At 39.3% G+C, this 11,848-nt stretch overlaps 1 protein-coding gene across 1 annotated transcript; it reads left to right on the plus strand.

Moving 5' to 3' along the window:
• Window positions 1-2,246: 2,246 nt before the first annotated feature.
• LOC147842943 (macrophage mannose receptor 1) lies at window positions 2,247-5,240 on the plus strand. Its single transcript, XM_087260465.1, has 5 exons — window positions 2,247-2,476; window positions 2,650-2,688; window positions 2,781-3,116; window positions 3,393-3,737; window positions 4,393-5,240. Exons 2-5 carry the CDS (start codon window positions 2,652-2,654, stop codon window positions 4,755-4,757), a joined length of 1,083 nt encoding a protein of 360 aa, XP_087116591.1. The 5' UTR covers window positions 2,247-2,476; window positions 2,650-2,651; the 3' UTR covers window positions 4,758-5,240.
• Window positions 5,241-11,848: the final 6,608 nt, after the last annotated feature.

The following is an 11,848-nucleotide window of genomic DNA, read 5'->3' on the forward strand; positions in this document are numbered from 1 at the left end:
ATCAGAAAAGCTACAGAGTTCACATGAACCGTACCCCAGACCACCTCTTTCAGGCGGACTCATGTATGGTTATTGGGTGCTCACCTGAGTTCAGAAGACATTTGCTAAACTTACCGAACTGTAACGTCAAACAAACCCGGGTGCAGACCAAAAGTGCCAGTGTGAAAGCACCATTAGAGTATTATGCTGGCCATCTACATATGCTCAGGGACACAACCTCTGGGTATAGTCAGAGGATGTAACTGTAAATTAATATTCTTCAAGTAGACCACTCAAATGCAAAAGAATACATAAAGAATACATCATGTTATATTTAGTGAGTGATTGCCAGAAATCAACAGGTCCAATATGTTGAGCACTAAGCTTATCCATATGAAGTAGTCTTATTAGCTAGCTTGAAAAATGGAATCAAAGTCAGAAAAAGTCAGATCTGCAGATTTGCTGATTTCTTTTTTTTTTTTGTTAAATCGAGGACATGATAACCGTAGGCTGCACAATTCTGGCAAAAATGTGAATCATGATTTATTTTTTTTAAAACCATGATCAGGATTTTCTCACGATTCTGTAGATGTAAAATAAAGGTTAATATGATTAGCCTATTATTATTGTTAATTCTCAAACATATGGTAAAACAACACTAATAATATTAGGCCTGTGTGTAGCTCTACTGTTGCTTAAAATACAACATTTTGTACAGTAATTATGGTGGACTTGAACAGACTTTCAACATATCCTGTTTGTTAATGTAAAATGATGACATCACAATAAAAATATTTATAATTATAAAGTTGATTTATTATGTTTAGGACATGTGCTTGTCATCTGTTATTGACAACATTATTAGATCATTTGTTTTCACTGGTAAAATTAGAAGTTTGTCATTATCAGATTTCTTCTTGCATTGTATTCAACATGATATAGGCTAGGATTGTTATACTGACACAGTAAACATTTATTTTCATGCACAACACTTTGTGTTCACTGTGAAAAGAAAAAAAAAACATATCAAATGCTTGTCTTAATCATAACTGTCCAATGTGCTATGATCATTTAAATGATGTGCACACCGGTTCACTTTCACTTCCGAGTGCGGCTCATGGCTGCCATCACTGTGAGAAAAAACACACATATGCAAATCAAATGTCCCGCACGGCCCTCAAATGATCACTCTGTGCATCAAACTGAACGTTATTTACAACTTCATTACCTGTTATTCACAGACTTTGCAGCTTCTGTTAACTGAAGTAGGCGTTATGTGTGCACGTGCGCATTCTTAGAAGTAAACAAACAGCTGGGGGTCAGCTTACATGTGATTTTGCGGGTGCGAAGACATCATTACGTGAAGACAGAAATGACATTTCTGGGTGAATTATACCTTATGAATACAGTATGTGACACTGTTAACAACATTTGAAGGTGTCTATGTTGCTGTGAAGACTTGTGTGTCCGCCTTCTCCCTTCTCCCTGACCTTGAAATATAATTAGCTGAATCGTAGAAAAGCTGAATTAAGATTGTGTGTATGGTCGAATCGAGATCCTGATCTTTTTTGATTAATTGTGCAGACCTAATCTAAATTATCACCTTATATATAAGTATGATGGCTTTTAACTAGGCCCACACAGAATCTGCGTGTGCTGATTTCTGCAGATTTTTAGCATTTAGATTTTCATTAATTCTGTTTATTTACTGGTGTGTGTGTGTGTGTGTGTGTGTGTGTGTGTGTGTGTGTAAATCTATATTTATTCAGTTTTCAATTAATTTCAGTAATATTATTGACTAACATAAATATTTGATTTCTTTACAGTGTGTAGAATAATATTTTCTGTCTTTTAGTAGCAAATATTATTTGAGAGATTTGCTTTGTTTACCGAGTAAAATGGATTTAATTGGATTTGCATTGTAAACATTAAATAAAAGTTAATGAGGTATCACTTTTTATTTAAAATATTAAGGTTTTAGTTATGATACCCCCAAAATCATTTGCATAAATCCACAGATTTTCAACAATATTCTGCGCAGAAACAGCAAAAAATGTCTGTAGATTCTGTCTTTACTTTTAACTGATTAATTTGAATTACCTCAAAATCTTTGCAGTAACGTAAATTTTCATAAAAAAAGAAAAATGTCACACCAAATCAACTGTTAATGATGTTATTTCAAACATTTAAATCGTCATACGAGTAGGTTGACTTGTTTATTACTTAAAATAGTTTGCATTTTAAAAGGTTATCTAATATTATAATAAAAAACAGACACTGGACTTCATATTTCATTCAAATTAGTATATTTCCAAGGAAATACAGAAACAATATGCAAATGCAGCTGAATGGGGAAAAAACTGAACAAGGCCTTTTTTGAGTAATAAGCAAATGATGTGACGAGCTGAATGACGGATGAGAGCAGATATAGAATAATCACAGTCTGAATCTGCAGACAGAAACATCAGACTGAGGACAGAAACACACCAGCTCTGAAGTAAGAACAACAGACATTTCATTCTTGAATCAAAAATATTCAGACATTTAACAATTACACTAATGATTATAATTTTTTTTTGTTTGTTTCTGATAATTGTTTAATGCACAGTCATGTTTTACTTAGAAATGAATTTTAGAGTTATTGTTTATCTCAATGTGTTTCTTCCTCAGAAATGGCTCAAACTCTATATTTCCCTCTTCTCCTCATTGGTGAGTGTGTTTGTAGTTTTATTTATGGTTTATAGTTTCATTAGGTTTGACTCTGTTCTGAAAAGCATTAAAGCAAAGTGTCTCTTTCACAGCTCTCTGCTCCATATCTGAATGTGTTCAGCGTCAGTATCACTTTATAAATAAGAACAAGACCTGGGCTGAAGCTCAGAGATACTGCAGAGAGAAATACACAGATCTGGCCACTGTTGACAACATGAACGACATGATCCAGCTGATGAAGAGTGTGAAAAATGTACGTCTCTGGATTGGTCTGCAGAGGAAATGGCAGTGGTCTTCAGGTGGTCCTGCGCTCTTTTTGAACTGGGCAAATCAACAACCAGATGGCAGAGATGATTGTGCTTTTATGAGAAATGGAGAGTGGCATGATGGACCATGTAGTGACACCTTGTTCTTCATATGCTACAACAGTGAGTACAAATACGTACAAAAAAAAATTAATTTAACAAAGATTTCAAAGGAGATGTAAATATGAGCGTATAATTTTTGTAAATTAAGTGTAAATGAAACTATTCAAGTCAAATCCACTTTGTATCTTATAGAAATATTGTTGAATATATCAACCCATTATTTTAGTAACACAGACATGTATGATGATTTCATCAGTGTTCCTGTTCACATTTTAACTTTAAAGCATAAAAGGGCTGAATCACGGTATCATTCATTTGTTTAATTTTTAATTCAAGTGAGCAGAGGACTGGTAATGGTCAATCTGAAGATGAACTGGAGAGATGCTCAGAGTTACTGCAGACAGAATCACACTGATCTGGTCAGTGTGAGGAACCAGAATGAGAATCAACAGCTGGAGAAGTTCATTAATGACAGAAACTCATCTGGATCTGCAGTCTGGATCGGTCTGTTCAGAGACTGGCAGTGGTCAGATCAGAGCAACTATTCATTCAGTTACTGGAATACTGGAGAACCAAATAATTACGGAGGGAATGAAAACTGTACAGTGCTAATAGAGAACACTAATGGACACTGGTCAGACATCTCTTGCGACCATCAGTATACTTTTGTGTGTCATGAAGGTGAGCAGATCCTCCAAACACACTCAATCCATCATCAGCTCCAGATCTCTTAACTCTTTCCATGCCAGTGTTTTTAAAAATGTTGCCAGCATTTATGATGAGTTTTTTTCCTCTGGAATTTTTCTGTAAGGAATATATGATAATATATAACAATAAAGCACCAAGAGTCTGTTTTAAAAAAAAAAATGTTTCCCCCAATTGAATGCAGGTTGGTTTAATCAAAAATGCAACATTTTCTGACAAAAACTAAGAAAAGGAAGTACATTTTTAAGAAGTATACACATGCATAACTGTGTTTTAGTGAGCAAGTGTCTGTGTGTGTGAGTGTAAACTCTTTCACATTTCTAACCTCATGCAAATCAACACGGTGGATCATTTCACTGTGGTAACTGATGAAGCTGTAAATAAGCCAAATGAAGCTTGTATAACTAATTTTTACACGCAACCTGACTTTCACTTTCTGATTTATTTTTCACTTCCAAGAGACTCTGAACTCCTGCAACTGCATTAGGGATTCCCGTACCATATTGACAATGGCAGTGAAAGTGTTAAAGTTGACTCTACATGTCTGACATGACAAATTCCTCCACAGTGTTTGTTCTGCATGTTGTTGTTGATCAGTCTCTCTCTAGTTTCTGCTTTGTTTTGTGTCCAGATAAACTGATTGTGATCCAGCAGAATCTGTCGTGGTCTGAAGCTCTGAGATACTGCAGACAGAATCATGTGGATCTTGTCTCGGTTCAGTCAGTGGAGATGCAGCGTCGTGTGATGAACGTGGTCAAACTGGCGTCTACTGAGGCGGTGTGGTTGGGTTTACACCACTACTGCAGCATAAACACATGGCTCTGGGTGACTGGAGACATGGTGTGCTATCAGAACTGGGCTCCAGGGAACGGCACATCAGAGGAGGACTGTGAGCCCACAATGAGATCTGGAGCAGTTCAGTCTGGAGGAAATCAGACCTGGATCAGCCGTCCTGAAACTTATAAACTCAACTTCATCTGCAGCAGATATGAGTGAATGGTCATATGAGAACAAATATGTAATCACTTCCATTCACTTTTATCTTTATTCATCATGTTACATCTCGACCAGTCTATGGTTGGTGGGAAAAATAACAAGAGTGTAAATAAATAAATAAATTAAACCTAAATACTCAATTCAGGGTTTTCCCCTTCTCCTGTGTCAACTCATAATGATCATAACGTTTATCAAGAAGTAACAAGGTTTATTATTTTCTTATAATAATAGGGAATCCAGACCAAAATAATAAACAAAAGACAGCTAACTTGCGGGGAAATAATTCTTGCCTGCTCAAATTAAAAGAACCCCAAATAAAATTACAGCAAACTTCCCTTTCTCCCCTCGCTGCCACAAACCAGGAGAAAACGTTTTTAAAGTAAATGCCGATTTCCAACCCACTGCTTCTATTTATAACCAAAAAATATATATATTTAATAAGTTAAAAGCAAACAGGCTCAGATCTAACAGCGAGCCGTTTAGAAAAGAATTAAATTGTCATTTAAAGAAATCAATGTATCACACCACTAAGTCAACCAACTATCTGGGGCAGGAGATAGGAGACGCTCGGAACAACAGCGACGACGGAGATTTGTGACCTACACCGAGCAGAAAGATTCCTCCTTTGTTCCTCTCCTCCAGCTTATATACACTCGAACTCGCAACACAGCTGGACCGTATTCAAGCGCAGCTCTAAAGGGAGAGAGAGAGACCTGCGCATGCTTCACAGCGCACAACACAACATCAGCTCCAAATGCATAAACAAAACACTATATATAAATCTGTATATATACAATATTTTTATATATATAAAATAAATGAACTAATAATATTTTCTATAATGTATACGCAATTAGTTTGTATAAAAAACAGAAATACTTTTGCATATAAAATAAAATATAACAATTGACCATAGGTGGCGTAAATTCTCTGTTCAGATTTTGGTAAAATGTATTCTTTAATAATTGATTGATCTACTGAAGTTACTATTTTTGCTCGAGTCTCTTCCTCCAGGTTTTTACCTATCTGTAAAATGAATCAATGGGATCTCTGTCTGTGTTTTGATTTAAATTGTAATCCACACTTGTCAGAATGAATGATTGCATTGTGTTTGTAAACTCTTTCAACATGTGTATTGTTAGTAACATCATTAGAGATTTCTTTGTATTGTTTTCTTTTAGTTTTATCATGAGGTCATTTGCTTCCATCAATAATTATATTCATTCATGTAGTTGAAGAGTATATCATGAGTTTTCTGCATTCCTTGCATGTGCTTTAAGGACATATATATGTGTCTATGTACTTTATCCTTATTTTAACAAATAAAAGTGTTTAATCAATCTCTGTCCTTCAGATTAGTCTCTGCTTTATCAGGAGTCTCCACAGTAGAATAACCTCCAGTTAACCAATCAATTAAAAAATCAATCAAAGGCCTTTATGTGTCCCATACACTTCCATGTAGTCACATACACTGTCATGTAGTGAAATTGGACCCCCCTGACCATACACAAACATAACATTTCAGAAGAAGACAGGTCAACGGGAGGTAGCATTAAGAAAAAGGAAGTAAGATATATTTCAGGAGAGAGAAGTGAAAAAAAACTCCCTCACACCTTGCCCTTGATTTAGCGCAGTGTGAGATCAGGGAGAAAAAAGCTCCAGCAGTCAAGTGTAGCAGATCCCAATCTGTACTTAACAAATAATCACACCGGAAACAGCAGGACAGCTTTGCATCATCTTTTTATTGGTCCCTGAAACATATGTGGGACTCTCAATCAGAAACTCTCTCCACGCTTTCCTCTATTTTCACACACACAATACGAACACAAGTGTAGGAGAAACTTATGCACGTCTTTTCCCGTCAGCGTCTGGATTCCGACTGAGGCTGACTGTATAACATTGTACAATATTAATCACAAAAAAACATGTATTTGTTTAAATAAAATAAAAATAAAGTGAAAATAAGTGGTGTTGCTCTTTACAATTGTACTCAAAGTGCTAGATCAAATTTATATTCTCAAAAAAAAACAGCAAATAATGTTCTCAAACAATTAGGCTTATTCATTATGCAATAAACCATGAAATAAAAGCACAATTTAGATTCAGATAGTCAATTATTAATTTTTGAAAACAACCAAATTGACAAAAATATTATAAATAGATTCACACATAACAATTTTACAATTTGACTTCATCAACATCAAACATACCTGAAACACATGTGGGACATTCAATCAGAAACTCTCTCCACGCTTTCCTCTCCTTTCACACACACTGTGCACAATATTAAACTCACATAAATCTCAGGATTTTTTCAATATTATAAACTGACTGAATAAAAAAACGATCCTAAACATATTTTATGCAACATTATATGAACTTCAATCGAACAGACTATATTAAACATACCAATACGAACACAAGTGTAGGTGAAACTTTTGCACGTCTTTCCCCGTCAGCGTCTGGACTCCGACTGAGGCTGACGCCATAGATATATACACTAGATGTCGCCTGGCCTATTGTTGTCTATTGGACGGAATGCGTCAATAGCGCCACCATCTTGCTACAGGGTAGCGCTCCTTTGAAATGAATGCGGGACCAAGGTACAGTGGAGGACTATGGCCATCCAAAGCCAAAGATATACACATATATCTATGATCGGGAGTTTTCCTGGATGTTAGTATGCAATTTTTTTTTTTTTCTAATTATGAAAATTATAATTTTACATCACTTTTTTACATTGATGGATCAGTGACCGCACGGGCATTCCTGACTAAAAGCTTGTGTTTGCGTGTACAGAAATGTACTATCCACCCTCCCTGTTAAATTTAATCTAATCCGTATCCTGAAACACAGCTCCTCTCCTGCTTTCACTTCTCATACTGACGAGAGCGATTCATTTGTGAATGAATCCCCCGAACGACTCTTTCAAGAGTTCACACTTAGCTCATGATTTATACATAGCTTGTTTGGCATGCTGTCCCGGGAGAGAGCCCTGAGCTCAAGGGATCCTCGAGCCCAGGGCTCCCCCCCTTTTGCAGGGCGAGTGGAGATTGAGCTCAGGTCTATCTCAAACTCCCCCGCTGCTGAGGCCAAGGCGAACTTCCTGAGAGTAAGACATTATAAAAAAGGTTTAGGCTTGTTTTATCTATAATATAGAGCACATTTGGATGGTGAGAGGAAACCGGGGAACCCGGGGGAAACCCACGCGGACACGGGGAGAACATGCAAACTCCACACAGAAATACCAGATGGCTCAGCGAGGACCCAACACCATTGGTATTCTTGCTGTGAGGCAACAGTGCTAGTCACTGGGCCACCGTGCCGCCCATTCTGGATAAAGGAGGAAGAAGGGGAGGAGGGGGGTTTCTTCCAGACGAAGATAGTTGTAGAAAGGAAATGAGGATATATATAGTGGTTTGGGATCCTTTGATTGGAGGATCATAATTAGTTAATGTGGACCAGCTGGGTAAATCATGAGCACATGCTTCTCTCGAAATTAGTTTAAAACTAAACTTCACTTCAAGAGTTCACACTTAACTCATGATTTATACATAGCTTGTTTGGCATGCTGTCCCGGGAGAGAGCCCTGAGCTCAAGGGATCCTCGAGCCCAGGGCTCCCCCCCTTTTGCAGGGCGAGTGGAGATTGAGCTCAGGTCTATCTCAAACTCCCCAAAAAGCCAATGATAAGCGCTCGGGACAGCAGCCGAGTGTTTACACAGGAACTCCCCAAAGTGCAAAGAAAAAGTGCTATATCCGGCTGCTGGATATATATGTGAAGAACTGATAAAAAGTGGGGGAAAGCTTTCTAGGGAGTGTGTAAAGGGCAGGGTGGGCTTGGTGGCTAAGAAATAACGTTAGGAAGTCTGAGGGAGTCTGAGTGGCTTAGAGGGTGGGTGGAGACTCGTGTGTAAATTGGGGCTTAAATGGGCCCTCTACGGGAGTCAGTGCTTAAGAGAAGGTTTGTGAGATGTAATAATGAAGGGTGTGGAGCTGGCTGTTTAAGAGGAGGGAAGAGATTTGGTAGCGGAAGCATAAAAAGCTGTTGGGGGTAAACAAAGGAGAGAAGCTGGAGGAAACAATGCTATATAAATTACTGTATGGAATATACAACTGCTATGCAGCAGAAGCACTCAATGTTGGCATGTTGCTAGAAACTGGCAGGGAGAAAAAGAGGGGAAGGAAGCTGGTATTAACACAGATTTAATATATTAACAATAAAATAAAAACATGAAACATTAGGGAAATACTATGCATAATAAAATGCAGTAAGCAGCGGAAGCACTTAGCGCTGGCAGAAGAAAAATAGCTGTAATTAACAAAAATATGCTATACAATTACTATGCATAATATGCAAAATAATCAATAAGAAAGATACTAATGCAGCGGGAGCCCACAACGCTGGTAAGGGGAGAGAAAAAGGGGGGAGCTGTTGAAGTAACAAGGTTACTATGCAAAATACAGAACATGAAATGCTTATGAACTACTATGCAGAATAAACATGTCAATGCCGATACTGGTGAATAACTATAAAGAATAAATAAACTGATGCAGCGGAAACACTCGACACTGGCAGGGGAAACTGGAAGGTGAAGGCGATAGGTGAGGCTCTTGCGAGAGCCGAAACTCCTATTGACTCCGGCAGGAGTCAGAGCTTAGGGTGATGTTAATGTGGAGGAAGGAGGTTGGATGGGAGTCAAAAACAATGAGTAAACAGCTGGTAGAAAACAGTAAGGCACTCAATTCTGGCAAGTGGAAAGGGGAAAGCTGCTGGGAGTAATATGATTATTATCCAGAAATACACAATATAATACATGAAATACAAATGGACTACTATGCAGAATGAACACAATGTAGACATTTATCGATAACTATATGGAAAACAAATAAATTGGTGCAGCGGAAGCACTCCACACTGGAATGGGAAAAGAAATGGGCAAGGTGGCTGGAAGTAACAGATATACTAAATTTTTATGCAAATGATACAATACAAGATATAACAATAAACCATTATGCAGAATAAATTAATTGGAGCTGCAAAGGTGCTTGATGCTGCAGGGCAGGTAAAAGGGGGAGAGCAGCTGTAAGAAACACAAATATCCAACACAAGTACTATACAGAATATACAAATTATGCAATAAGATACTAAGGCAGAGGGAGCATACAACGCTGACAGGGGGGAAAGAAAAAAGGGGAGAGCTGTTGGAGATAACGAGATTACTATGCAAAATACAGAATATGATAACATGTAATGCTAATGAACTACTATACAGATTAAACAAAATGTAGAAACTGATGAATGACAATACAGAATAAATAAAATGATGCAGCATAAGCACTCATTTCTGGCAGTGGAAACAGGAAGGTGAGGGTGATAGGGGAGGCTCTTGCGAGAGCCGAAGCTCGTGTTGACCCCTGTGGGGGTTTGAGCTTTGGGTGATGCTAAGATGGAGCAAAGAGGTTAGTTGAGAGTCAAGGCAAGGAGTTAAGAGATTGGAGGGAACAGCAGAAGTGCTTATCGCTGGCAGGGCATACAGAAAGGAGAGGTTGATAGGTGAGGTTCTTATGAGAGCCACAGCTTGCGTTGACCCCTGCAGGAGTCTGAGCTTAGGGTGATGCAGATAGAGCAAGGAGGTTATGAGAGGGCCAAAGGCAAGGAGTGAAGAGCTAGGAGGAAACAGCGGAAGTACTCAACGCTGGCAGGGATAACAGAAAAGAGAGGGTGAAAGGGGAGGCTCTTGGGAGAGCCGAAACTTGTGTTGACCCCTACAGGAGTCTGAGCTTTAAGCAGATTGAGCAAGGTGGTAACAAGAGAGCCAAAGGCGAGGGGTAAAGAGCTAGGAGGGAACAGTGGAAGCACTCAACACTGGCAGGAGGAACAGAAAGGAGAGGGTGAAAGGTGAGGCTCTTGCGAGAGCCGAAGCTCGTGTTGACCCTTGCGAGAGTCTGAGCTTGGGTGATGCACATAGAGCAAGGAGATTATGAGAGGGCCAAAGGCAAGGAGTGAAGAGCTAGGAGGAAACAGCGGAAGTACTCAACGCTGGCAGGGATAACAGAAAAGAAAGGGTGAAAGGGGAGGCTCTTGGGAGAGCCGAAACTTGTGTTGACCCCTACAGGAGTCTGAGCTTTAAGCAGATTGAGCAAGGTGGTAACAAGAGAGCCAAAGGCGAGGGGTAAAGAGCTAAGAGGGAACAGTGGAAGCACTCAACACTGGCAGGAGGAACAGAAAGGAGAGGGTGAAAGGTGAGGCTCTTGCGAGAGCCGAAGCTCGTGTTGACCCTTGCGAGAGTCTGAGCTTGGGTGATGCAGATGGAGCAAGGAGGTTACCAGAGAGCCAAAGGCAAGGGGTAAAGAGCTAGGAGGGAACAGCGGAATTACTCAACGCTGGCAGGGGGAACAGAAAGGAGAGGGTGATAGGGTAGGCTCTTGTCAGAGCCAAAGCTCATGTTGACCCCTGCGAAATCTGAGCTTAGGGTGATGCTGATGTAGCAAGGAGATTACATGAGAGTTAAAGGCAGGGAGTAAAGAACTAGGAGGAAACAGCAGAGGAACTCAATGCTGGCAGGGGGAACAGAAAGAGGGTCATGTTAAGCTCTGCGAGAGCTGAAGCTCATATTTACTCCAGCGGGAGTCTGAGCCGTGAGGGGGTTTGCTAGGGATGGACAGATAGATGGCTTTGGCTTGAGAATAAAGGGGTGGCCAAGATTGGGCTGAGAGGTTTGAAAGAAACAACTTGGGTTCTTTGAGATGAAAAGACTGAGGCGAATGTAGGATTTGAAAGGCTTCAGAGAACCAATGACCAAGGGTCTGGATCTGGTGCTGGGAAAGCCTTTTAATAATGCCAATTCTGAATGAATGGCTGGAGATTGGTTCGGGAGGAAATCCTGAGAGGTGGACAACTTTGAGGTGTTTCTGGAACCAGAGATGTGATACTGGACGATTAGCGTCATCAGTAAAAAGGGGGGCTAGGGGGTTTGTTTCTTATAATCCTCGAGTGTAGGTATACTAGAGAGTTTGGACTGGGTGGGTGAGGGCAGGAATGTTGAAGATGTAAATGAAATGTTCTTTGTCAATAGATCTATCTTACTTT

Source organism: Danio rerio, chromosome 7, assembly GCF_052040795.2.
Source record: "Danio rerio strain M-AB ecotype USA chromosome 7, GRCz13ab, whole genome shotgun sequence".
Classification (NCBI taxonomy): domain Eukaryota; kingdom Metazoa; phylum Chordata; class Actinopteri; order Cypriniformes; family Danionidae; genus Danio; species Danio rerio.

Excerpts from the sequence above, each read along its gene's own strand:
- LOC147842943 (XM_087260465.1), top strand. The coding sequence starts at position 2,652 with ATGGCTCAAACTCTATATTTCCCTCTTCTCCTCATTG. Across the intron at positions 3,117-3,392 it reads GTTCTTCATATGCTACAACA|TGAGCAGAGGACTGGTAATG; the intron begins GTGAGTACAAAT and ends TTTTAATTCAAG. Across the intron at positions 3,738-4,392 it reads TACTTTTGTGTGTCATGAAG|ATAAACTGATTGTGATCCAG; the intron begins GTGAGCAGATCC and ends TTTTGTGTCCAG.